Here is a 12,992-nt window from a genome sequence, read left to right on the forward strand (position 1 = left end):
TCAAGCAAAAGAACGGTCTCTGCGTACATGCACCGCGACAGACACGCAGGCACACAGACAGGCAGTTCAGGCAAGACGGGCGGCTCACAGACCAGCCAAGCGACAATGGCTACGACCTTCTTTGGTTGCCTATCGAGCAAACCCTGCTGTCACTGTCACTCACGCGCTATGCTGCGCCTGTCATCTCTCTGGGCTACCTTCTCCTGCTCGATTTTTTTTTTGCCAATGACGTGTGAAGCTGCTTCCTCTGCTGCTTAGCCAGGAAATATTAAGCTTAGCAAGAAGAAGAGAGAGAAAAAATAAATGGGGACGTCTGCGCACGAACCCACAGGGACCAGCCGATACAGCTTTTTAAGTTGCAAAGGTGGTTGCACATTAACAAAGTCGATTGCTATTACTGTGGCCTTTAAGCCTAGCAGCTTCTGTGGGATTGTACAAGAAAACGCGTGCCGGTCCTTTCGTGCTGTTCGAAGTTGCTTAGCGCAGAGTGAACTGCTGGCAGCAGCCGACGCCGCTGCTGCTGATGCTGACCTGCGCGCTAGAAGTGCCGAAGGTTGCTTTCTTTGAGCTCAGCTAACACGAGCACGATAGACCGAGATCGGTCAGCCATAACCCACGGCTTTGCCGCGGGCGGTAACTCACACCTGAAATTATTTATCGCTCTTGTAAAGCCCTGTTTATGGCCTCATTGCAAGTAAGCTCTGTAATCAGGTTTCTCCTCAATCTTGCGCAGACGTTCCAGCGTCATACTCGTTCTCACTAAACACTCGTGGAAGACATCACAGCGCCAACAGTGGAATTTCCTCAGCCATCGCTTCGTATTCCTCCCGAGCACCTCCTGAGAAGGTGTATTCTTTGGCCCGATTTCGTGCATCTACCGTCGAAGTTTTCTACGCCGCAGTGCTAGTCGAGCAATACTACAGCCACCTCCGACAGCGGCAATAGGTACGCGCTTCTCAGAGGCGGCGAAATGCGAACAAGACTATATACACCTAACGAGGCTCTATTTGCAGACAGCGACAAGCGAATGATAGGCTACCGCCGACACACGGAGTTTGCGCGCTGGTGCGCTCCGCTACAAAAAGCGGGACGGGGGGCCGTCGTGCTGCTCCGGCCCGTGGTCGCTGCCACGCCGATCGCCCACCGTGCGGGCCGCATTGGCGCACGGAGGGGGAAGAGACACCGGTGTGAGTGCACGCACCATCATCACGACGACGACACAACAGGCACAACCAACGCCACAGTCATCACAGAGAGCGTGTGTGTGTGTGTGTGTGGTGTGTGTGCCCCTAACGTCAGTCTCTAAACTGCAGGGAGAACGGCACACGTGCAGGCCTAGAGCTTTGACGTCAACATGGAATGGTAGCTGATAGCCTACGTACAATGGCAGTCGCTTCCTCGCACCAGTGGCCTCGTAAATTTAGCATCGCCGTTGAAAAGCAGCTGGCGCTTATTTTGCTCACACGTGCAGGCCCGGAGCTTTGGCATCAATACGGAATAATAGACGGTAACAACGACTCGTTCGCGACCAAACAAACGATTTGTTCCTAGCTTCTACTATTCAAGTTTCATGCCACTTAATGCATCTAACTTAAAAGGCATGAGAAAAATGTATTTAAATATTTCATTTGATATATTGCAAATCACGTCCATTCATTTTCCTTCTTAGAGTCTCCTCTGAGCGCCTACCACTTTAACGCAGAAATTTACTTTTTTAGCATACCTTTCATATTAGAAGAAACCTTAATAAACTATTTTCGTAATGCTGCGCTTGTCCAAAGGTGGGTGCCTATGACGCCCCTCTGAGAAAAGCAACGATTCATCGGAGCGCAAATGAAAAGCGCTAGCGAAGTGCCTAGCCGCTTTGAAGTGGAAAGACCAGATAGGAACTGAAAACTGGCTTTTTTTTTTTCTTTCGCACTGCAAGATGCCTAGAGGGCGGTCAGTTGCAGCGGATTTTATTACACAGAGCAAGCAGCAAGCTTACGGAATGACCGTTAACTGCAGGCGCTCTTTCATAGGGCCGTGTTGTAAGCGTCTCTAAGGCTGTTCCCAGCCACCTCCCAAAAGCGTCGATAATGTTAAACGCTCTGAGATCGAGCCAATCGAACGGTGCCGTTTTTCTGCAGTGTAGAGGCGCGTTGGTCAGCAAGGATCGTTTCACACACAAGAACACACCCACTTAGAAAGAGCAGAGAGTAAAGAGACAGGGGAGTAAAAAAGGCTTGATGCAATAACACCAAAGACGTCCAGTCAGTCGATTAACACACAGCAGGAGCACAGTCGTCTTGAAAAGAGCCTCTCCGCCCGGACGCTGAATTTGGCGGTTTTGAGCAACTCTAAATTTTTTTAGAAAAATTGAAGTTTTGAGTAACTTGAAATTTATATGAATAGGTGCCCTATATACACGAACTTCCTTCCAGGCAATTGCGCCAGTAAACCATGATAGCCTACCAAATTATAGCCAAATCATTAGAGGCAACGTGAAAAGCACCGGCCGACGACTGCAATGTCTGTCATATCAGCTCAAAATGCTGCGATATTTTCAGCAGTGAGAACTGTAAAAAAACCATCCAATACAATTGGGATAACGGCGCCCCACGTAAGGGCTCTTCTCAAGCGACGTCAGATTACAAGACCAGAACAAAAATAAAAAGAACACTGGTTACCATGTGCAGGCACAAGAGAGCTGTTTAAAGTAGTGAGCACGTTAGAGGCAACAGGTTACAGCTCATAAACACGGGAGAAAACCAAGCTCCTGAGCCACTGGTCACAGTCAAAAATAAACCAAGAGCAAATGAGGCGGCCATAAAACGTGGTCTCACTCACCACGACACATCGAAATTTTAAATATCCATTTTTTAAGCTATTGTTAGTGTCTTTCCTTTTGGTAAGTTTGATTTATTTTTTCTGAAAAACAGCGGATACCCGTAATTTGGGGCGTGCAGTACGAATGGTAACGTTCACGTTTCACAGGTGAAGGCACCGCAGGGAAGGCACCAAGCTGACAATTAGATGGCTATTTCGTTTTCACCTTGAAGCAGTGCGGAATCAGTCGAAGCAAACAAACAAATGATGCGGATATATAGCGAAACAACCACTCTTTTGTTAAAAAAGCAATATATTGCGGTGTACCATAGTTCACGGCTGCAAACTCTGCCTGAAAATAAACAAAAAAAAAGAAAACGAAGCTGGATTTTTCATTCGCTCCTCACGTCACTCTTGCTGTCCAGTGGCTCACGAGGACGTCTTCACAACAGCGTCAAGCAGGAGACAGTTCTACGTCGGCATGCCTAAAGACTCAGCCTACGTGGGGCAGCCGTACACGTGCCACAAACTGCGAAACGCCTTTCGGCGATGCCGCACCCCTTCTAACTACGCTAACCTAAACACACGAGGGATAGGGGTACAGAGACAGACAGCGAGAGTGCACTCTTTCCACAATTCTCTGTGAGAGACCGGAGGCACACAGTGCAAAATGTGACGACACGCTAAGCAGACCACGAGGCAGACGATAATTCCACGCAGACATTCAGACTCGCTACATTCGGGGGTGTCCACAGACCGGCTTGCACGCAGAGGCCGCTCTGCTGCAGTTAGCGTCCAGAGACGCGGTCGGGTCGAGCAAGGCAGGGCCGGTTTAAACTCGCCGATGTTTAATGGACGGTTGCTGAGAGAGCGGCGCCACGTTAAGTGCCGTTAGTGAGGGTAAGGAGGGTTAAGTACGGAGACAATCGAAAAAAGAAAACTGAAACAGACGCAGTGTGCACTTCAAGCTATGGTAATCACAGGCTTATTCTGACGGCACCAAAAAAAAAAACATACAGTAAAGTAATATTGTTGACTTCCTGTTTTACCGACATATCCTTTCCACAGTAAAAGTCAGGGCTAAATGTTCTTTGTCTAACCCTAACAAATCGCTGGCACGTACCGCATACGTCCACTGAGCACTCTTATTTGTCACACGCTAGCCAAACCAAAACAGTTGTTTGACTCGGGTAGCGCTTTGGCCACGTCCAATTTTCCCCGTTTTTTGCCAGTGCAGCTGAACGCAAGAGTTTTGCCAGTTAGTCCGTGCAACTGGTACCGAATTCGAAACTTCTGAGCCACGCCTAACAAGTAGCGATCGCAGTAACTGGCGGTGAGTCGCTTGTTTGAGGACTTGTTGAAAACGAATGCATGAGAGTGGCATACAAAGAGCTCCATTTTGATCGATTCCACAGTTCACCGAGTGACCATGTTTACGCAGCCTGTGAGTACCTCGTGGTTTAACTCAGCAAGCTTCAAAAGGGGATTTTCTCCAGACAGATGCATTGCTAGCACATTAAGGAAGCCGACATATTTTGCATTTAGTTTGGTAGTGGCAAAAGCTGCAATTCAAGCGCAAATATAAAAAAGTATAAAAAGTAAATGAGCCAGATGAAAGAGTTACACACGTACAGCATGACTGACAGTGTTTATTTCTTCTCCGCCAAGACCTGCGCCTGACGTTATATGCTCACCCAAATGATAATTAATTTAGCAATGTTTTGTATACGACTTATATTGCGATTGCATTTTCGAATTCATTCCTGTCTTAGTTTAACTACATTCAGCCTGCGCAATTATTTCTCCAAGAAAGGGCTCGACGTCACGTTGTGTGTGCTGCAAGCCTTTTAGATAAATATGCGAGATCTCAACGAAGTACGCAGGAACAATTGTTTCCATTTTGAATTAATCAAACGCAGGTGTCTTAAACAAATAGTCATGCCTAGATCCAGCAAAATATACTAGTACAATCGAAATAGTTAGCTACCGTTTTTACCCAGAGGTCGTGTTGTAGCTGCACAACTTGGCGTAGTGCTTCGCCATATGTTAAAGCCACAATCGACTAAAGCGCCATATTTATTTCGTATCACATAGCACACTCTTCTCCATATCAGCATGAATTCCGAAACATGCAAGAGTTCTTCAATGAAAGAAGTGTGCCACTCTAACGCTAACGACATGAGTATTATTAACAAATTAAATTGCATGTTTCCTATAAACCCACGCAAATAAGGGGAAGGCTAAAATTCTAGCAGCACATATATAGCAGCCTAATTATTATACTGAACAGTAAAACCATTCTTAATACTCACTGACGGCCCAGTAATAACACCGCGACAACGAAGATATGTCCACGAACACACGCGGAACTTCATATTATAACATTAAAGGCATAAAATTTTGCCGATACTAAGCTCCGACAACCGCGACTTCCGAAAAGGAAAATCTTCCGAGAGATTGGCAGGAAGCGTGAACATTAGCAGTTCTCAACGTCATTTTTACCGGCGGCAGATGAGCACGTTAACATCCCCTGTTTCAGCCTTTGCTGCGAGCAGAGATGCTTTAAAGCTTGCCCCGTGCGTGATGGCATGCCATATGAGAGATATGACGCACCACTGGCTTATAAAATGATCCGTAAACAACGTGGTCCCTGTATACCATAAAGCTGTCGAAAAAGACAGAACTGAGTCGACGCATCCCAGCTTCTCTAAACTGCGTTTGGGCTACGAGGGCTGCCGTGTCTTGGTTCCTCCGTTCCAACCGGCGAGTGAAGAGAGACGCGCAAAAGGCTCTCACCTCGTCGGTCTCAGAGCCGAAGAGAAGCAGGTCGAACGGGATGGCCGCCACCACGTCGATGATGAACCAGCCGCGGAGGTAGTGGACGGCAATCTTGCCAGGATGCGAGACCACCTCGTCGTTGGAGTTGACGTAGGTGGTCCGGAAGTTTATCAGGATGTCGATCATGAAGAATATGTCCACTGGAACGGATTACGAGAATAACGACACGAACGATTAAAAAGGCCTCCACTATACCGCCGCTCAGGACATCATGGCGCGTTACGCAGCCCCTGTATACAGGCGTAACCTCGAGGCAGTATTGCTACCGGCTACCCCTTGTGCTGCTACTACCAGCGGCGAATTTAAGGTGGCGCTGGAGAAGGGGCCGGGGACGACTCTCAACCGCATGCTTACGGAAAAGAATCACCCGACGACAACGCATACACTGAGCTGCTCGGAATCCAGAATTAAATCCTGAATTCACTCAAAATTATGGGCTCTAGCTCTCTGGATCATTGTAGGACCATAAAATAACGTGCGTGCCTTGCAGACCACGTTTTAACTTGAGCACATTTCTTTTTTCTTCAGATTTCTTTCTCAAAAGAAACAATTTAATTCCACATTAGACAGTTTTAGCTGTGCGTACGCAACGGCTTAGCATACGCAAGGAGTTCGCGGGGACGGTAGTGCGCATGCGCAGAACGCAAGCGCAAGCCCTGCGTCTTGCGTGCGTACGCTAGCCAGCGGACTTTGCGTTGCGGCGCTCGCGTGGCTTGCGTACGCAAACGTTGACAAGATGGCGGCGCCCTGCTCGCCCGCTTCGTAATAAATACATGTCGCCGCTGGGTTATCCGACACAATAGCGCGCTCAAATAGTAGCGGTTCGCTTTTATTTCGCCTACTCTTGCCCACACCTAGCGGTATAAGCGATAAGCAGCCCCCGTTTTTCAGATAATTTGGCGATTTTCGAGCTCCTAGGCCTAACTGGATGCAGTGTGGTTTTCCTCGCATCAACGACGCCTGGCGAAGCAGTTTTCTGGCTTTTAGCGAGTTCTTACATTTTCTTCAGTTTGCATAGTTTTTCTTCTTGGAACAAAAAAAAGGCTCACAATGCATTCACACTAGTTATCAGCAATCACGGATGAAATTTTCTTCAACCGAGCGTTGATGTGCTTTGACGTCTTATCACTAGATGGCGCTACATGCGCCTGAAGGACGCTACGGCTCGGCCAGCTAAAACTATACTTCGGAGCGGACAGTGTAAGGCGCGCAGCGCCGTAGCGCTTTGCGTACGCAAGCACTTGCGTACGCACAGCTAAAAATGTCTATTGTTGCAAGCGGACATCCACTTCTTACGCCGCTGAGAGCGGGCATTCTCTGCGTGCGGCCATCGCGGTTATGCTGCTCGGATTCTGAGCCGAAAGGCTCGAGTTCAATATCGACCATGGCGGTCGAATTTCGATAGAGGCGAAATTCTAGAGGCCCGTGTGCTGCGCGATGTCAGTGCACGTTAAAGAGCCCCGGGTGGTCGAAATTATCCGGAGCCCGCCACTGCAGTGTCCGCCAAAGCCTGAGTAGCTTTGTGATATACTTTCAATGAAACAGATTAACACAACGGATCGGAACGAGGACGAGAAGAAGAAACAATCCTGTGCTTTGTGTTTATTCTCCACGTCCTGTGTTTCTTCTTCTCGTCCTCGTTCCGTTTCCCTGTGTTAATCTAGTTCGTAGAAAGTATGAACCAACTAGCCCACGCCAGAATTTTCTTGGGGTATAAAACCCCATATCCAAACAAAAAAACAAAAAAAATCCCCGCGTGCGGGACGGAAGTGAAAGCTCTCGGCGTGGCAGCCCAGGGTGCGTACCAATGAGGTCGATGACTACGATGGGGTCGTCGCCGTACTTCCGGTTACGGCGCGAATCCGGCCTCTGCTGGTCCAGGAGGAAGGCGGCCACGTAAGGCGTGAAGATGGCCGTGTAGATGACCAGCAGCAAAATGACCCAGTCCCACACTGCCTTGAATGGCGAGTAGTGAAGGATGGTCCACTTGTGCGTCCTCGGCTTCTGCAGCTTGTACTCGGGGAGCACGTCCGCGCCCAGCGACAGAACCTGCGACAGCGCCGGCGGTCGGGCCACGCAAGAAGGGGGGGAGTCTCAGCTTCGCCAGCAACGCGACCGACGCGCACCCAGCGTCACGCTGCTGTCTCTCTCTCCGTTAGGGGCCCCCCGAAGATGCGTCCGAGGAGCGGCCGACACTGAAGCCACCTGCTGCTTGCCAGATCCACGGTATGCACGACCTGAGCGGAGCTCGCATATCGCGGCGCAGATTTTGAGCAGCCTTTTTTGTTGCCCCAGTCAGAACACCTTAGAGCCGGATTGGGATGCTTGGAAGCAGACAAGCGAGACACCACTCGAGTTGCCTAGCGGGTCGACACCTTTTGCCATCAGCTTTTGCCTGGTGCTTCTCTTAATTCTGCTGAGGAGCTGCCACGCCTCACTATGACTCACATGCAGCGACTCTCGAATCTTTTTCTGACAATATTGACGTCGGAATCACGAAGGTAAAATGAGAAGCGTAAAAAACATTTAGTTTTAAAAAATGTACACTGACAGGCGACAGGGCTTTCGTTTTGTAGTGTCGGAACGTTACACTCAAGCGTGGACACCAATCCGTGCACCATGTTCTTTTCAAGCGGTTTTAGAGCACCGGTCCAGACAGGTCCCCGTAACAGCGGAAGCCGTAAAGCTCTTGGCGGCCTTCTCGAACTGCTCCCAGACGCATCAACGAGCGGGACCCATTTAGCGCACAAATGCGAGCAAGGCTTTAGTAGACTTTTTCTTTAACAACATAGCAACACCTCCGGACACGCATTCGGCGCTCAGCGGGCAGATACTGTACAAACAGATAAGAGACACGACACAACGACCACAGCAACACGGTTTGAACGGGTCGGATACGCTCGAGGGAAGAAGAAAAGAAAGAGAGAAAAAAGAGACTCGGTTCACGGCAAACGCCCATGCTGAGAGTGTGCGAATAATTATATACACGCAGTCCCGAGCCATGCAGCAGGTCTCACGCATAGTCAAGAGCGCCCATGGCAAAAACCGCGACACTTGGCTCGGCTACCAGGCGAGGGCCTTGCTCGCGCGACAATGCTAGGCAGCGCGACGCCGGTGCAGCGTTACGAGGGTGGTGTGTTCTTTTCTTTTTTTATTTATTCCCACGTAAGTCGCGTAGATTCTAGCGCAAAGAGCTACGTACACCGATTCCCCGCCGCCGCTGGCGTGAGGCGGCGGAGGCATGCGACGCAAGCCGTCGGGGACGACAGCCACACAGTGACACGTGCAGGCAGCGAAGCAAGAGCGGCGACAGAAACCGGCCTCAGCTGTCGCAGCGCCTCTGGGGCACACTCCATGCACGCACCATAACGCCACGTGCGAATTGTATTACAGGCCATGAAACAGTGAGGCCTCATGAGCGCGGGTTGCTGAAACCAGCTTTTCATTACGTTCCAGGCAACTGCTCCGCTGTAGAAAGACTTCAGATCAATGTCAGCTGGAGACCGTAGCTATTGGTGGCACAAATGGGTACCCAAGAAAGCACACTTGGTAGTACTGATGCTCCCAATTACTAGCCTTACATGCGAAATGATTCCCGGCGCACAAAAAAGACGAAGACAGACGGAGAACACACCACGCTTTGTAATGTGTTCTCTATCTGTCTTCGTCTTTTTTTTTTGTGCACCGGGAATCATTTGGTATATGTAACCAACTAGCCCACCCGTTCGTCCTGAGCTTACATGCCAATATGGGCGACCCTGAAATGTCGTATTCGGCCGTTCAGGGGCATTCCGCTCGCTCAGATACGTGTGCAGAAGCATGCAGTGCCAAACAAAACCATTGCCTCCACATTAGCCCTGTTTAGAAAAGCTTGCCCTAGAGAACTAAGGACGCAGTTTTCTCTGGGAAGCGCGCGTGAACGCGTCACACGATCTAATCTACACACAGCGGGCTTAATGGAGGAAGACTCCAGACAAGAATCTCCTGGGTCATCGGCGCCGTGACAGTGAGGCAGGTTTCTGGCCCGACCGACAGCATCCGTCAACAGCGGCAGCAGCAGTAGCAGCATCAGCCATCTGCAGTAGCAGCAACAACAGCGGAGGCAGCAGCAGCAGTAGCAGAAGCAGCACCAACACGAGCAAGCAGTTAGTCGTACACACACGGCGCATGCAGGCACAGCAGCTGAGGTGATAGAGGATGCCCCTCCTACCGCCGTGGCGAATCGAGGCTCCGTTCCGGGATTTCGTCCAACGCGGCGTGGCCCCGCTGCACGCGCCCTCCGTGCGAACCTCTTGGCACTGACGCGCTCGTCCGCGTGTCCTTAGCACACTCCGGGAGTGCAGGTGAGTTGCTTTACAATTTCCTCAGGTGTGATCCTCCGTCAGCGATTCATTAGCCCAGTCATATGCGCTCACTGCGTGGATGTTTTTCTTAGCTAAATATGTACGCGCACTTCATGAACATTTGAAGCGGTCCTCTGTGTTCTTTTACAGTTTTTTTCTTCTCGCCTTTCATTTCATTCTGCATTTCGACTCTTGAATGATGGACTCCTTCACGAAACGCGATTGCAGTGGACGTCAACAGGTGTGTCAACGAAATAAACAGAACAAGACAAAATTCGGCTTTCACGACTGGAAAACAAGTAATCCAGGAGCTTACATGTGCCGTAATTTTCTTCGCAAGTAAAATGAAAATTCTCGACAAGAACGCTACAACGGCATCTCGAAGGCGTTCTGTAATGACCAACGCGTCGCTAATAATGCGCTTGGCAGACCTTCCCTTCCATGCGTTCTTAGCCTTTTTGCCACTTACTGACGTCCATCTTTCTTGTGCTTGCAGCTTGCCGAATGTAGTAAGAGAAATCGGGGCAAATAGCAACGTAAGCGTACAATGTGACCGTAGAATTCCTTTCCGAGTGTCAGCACTGCGAAATATTAGCTTTACCTAGGCTTAACCTTTCTGTAAACATAACATTCTTCTCCCGGCGCGAATGTTTTATTTGACATCAAGATTTAGGCAGAGCTAATTATGGCAGAGTAAAGGAGCCTTCGATATCTGAGAAAAGACAGAAAAAGGAATTTATTTCCGACAGCTCTCTTTAATCGCGAGCGCTATATTTCAATTATTTACCGCATTAGCTAGCGTTTAAATCAACCTGCTGCGCTCCTGCGCCACTCCTTGACGTTTTCCGAAGACCGTTTAATTTCTAGCGACCTTATTACGTCGACAAAGAGAAAAAACAATCAAACATTTAATTTATGCTCCACCGTAGTTTTGCTCTATCTCAATCCTTTGCGTCTGCGGCACAAGTTAGGAATAGAGACGCAGCTCAACACTGAGCTAGTCTTTCTGCCTTCCTTAAGTCTTAGAAGGCAGTCAACCTAAACATAGACGTGTCTCCTCGATGCAGTAAAATTATCACTAATCAGCAGTTAGTGTCACTAGGGCTGCGGCAAGGCATCATCATGATAAGCCTGACAGATTAAAACAGTCATATGTTCGTGCTAACCTGCGCCGAAAGGCCTCGAAAACAAACTTATCTCCGAGAAGGCGACACGCAATCAGAGCATGAAAGTAAACGAAGCACATTCGACTACAGCACAAGAGAACACCTGACTAGAAGAAGTAATGTCACCTACCATTAACCCCACAGAATGAAATTATGTTTAACGCAATTTCTACGTGAGCAAAATGGACAGCTGGTGAAATGCAGAGGTGGCGTTTCTAGAAGCAGTGTCGTCCAGTGAATGGGTGTCCGATGAAATAAAATATCCCATTAACAGAAGGCGCAAAAATAAGAATGTGCTTTTGTGCACCTTTCTAATATTTTTATATTCACTATTAGCTAAACCGAAGCGCAGAGCTCTGAGGCAAGTTCTTGCAGCGAACAGCGCTAAGCAGCTTCTCGACATGACAGAAATATTTATGGTGCACACGGAACACGCAGTCGCCATAAGCAAAAGCCAGCAATGCTTGTGTAACCACGAGAAATGCGCAACTTCGTAGAGCGAAAGAAATGTAGGCACAAATAAACTGGAAACGATAATATACAATAGTACCATGACTACGGTGTAGATCTGTCTTTGATCATAGCAGCCTTTTCTTTTTTTTTTTCCTGGACGCAAGTATGAGCCGACGACAGCCAACAGTGATTCAAAGTTCGGCCCTTTTTGTATCAATCTATGAAATGCGGAGCGCGTCTCATTCACCGATAACTTACAGCCAACGCGTCTGATTTCTGGACTCTTGCTACTATTTGTGTATTTTTGTGTACTCACAAACAAGTCATTTTTTTGTGTCAAAATTCCAGACCTCATGCGAAGAGTTTCATCAGGTCGTTGCGTTCGAGCCGCATAATTATTAAACACCGATCACAAACCCCGTCGGTGGAGACATTGGCGACGCACAAGAAACACGCGTTTTATTTCTATTCATCTCGCGATTTTCTAAGACAGAGCATGTTCAGTGCTTTTGTGAGACTAAATATATCTTTAATGTTCTGAAATTTGTGATGAGCTACTTCTTTGTGAGGCGACCTCACAAATATTCACTGCACTTTTATCTTTTCTTCCCCTCTGTCGTCCCATTGCTCTCTCTCTCTGTTATTATGTTTTTTATTTACCTTATCTCACGCACATGATCTTCTTCTGATTTAATTTATTTGTCCCGTTGCTTCACGCACCTCTATTTCACAACTTTCCTTGCTTTACTGTCAAATACGAGTGTTTATCCACAGTAGGCTTCTGCTTGCGGCCACAGAACCGCCCGTTCCCCTCGGTCGCGCTGAAAACAGAAATAAAAATTGAAGCTTCACCGCCGTGGTGAACCAGAACAGACAGTCGGGACAAACAAGGCCACTCCACACGGTACACGTGCAAACTGTGTTCTCTTTTTATTTCATCGTTGTTGCTTGTTTGATTTTTCGTACATTGAGCGAATGAAAGAAGACTAGTGGGCAGCTGGCGAGGAAAGCTTCGGGCAGCCGCCAGGCGACGCGCGCTTCCACGGCGGCCCGAATGGAGTCCAAGGCCGCCAGGGTCGATGCCGTACGTGGCCCGGTCACGCACGCTTCCGCCCGCTCTCGCCACCGGCCACCACTGGGCCATGCCGTGCACGACCAGCGGGGCCGATAACAGACAGAGGAAAACGACATGGACGCGCAGAATGACCCCAATTCCACCGGACCGACGCTGTTTTGCCACCGCGGAACGCTTGCGGAAAAAGAGGCGCACCGATCTTGTTGTTCCTCATCGAGCTAATGTTTGCGAAGAACGCTGAAGTGATATGTGGAGCAGCTCTGACATGTAAGAAATCTTCGCCTCAAGCTTACGTGCGTAACGTGGAAA

At 48.9% G+C, this 12,992-nt stretch overlaps 1 protein-coding gene across 1 annotated transcript in view; it reads right to left on the reverse strand.

Annotated features, from left to right (window-relative positions):
- The window catches only part of sei (potassium voltage-gated channel seizure), a 245,892-nt gene that overhangs the window by 44,073 nt on the left and 188,827 nt on the right, over positions 1-12,992 (reverse strand). The window contains 2 exon segments of the mRNA XM_077659340.1: positions 5,605-5,786; positions 7,452-7,695. Coding sequence (XP_077515466.1) covers positions 5,605-5,786; positions 7,452-7,695 — 426 coding nt within the window.

Source organism: Amblyomma americanum, chromosome 3 (assembly GCF_052857255.1).
Source record: "Amblyomma americanum isolate KBUSLIRL-KWMA chromosome 3, ASM5285725v1, whole genome shotgun sequence".
In the NCBI taxonomy this organism is placed as follows: Eukaryota; Metazoa; Arthropoda; class Arachnida; order Ixodida; family Ixodidae; genus Amblyomma; species Amblyomma americanum.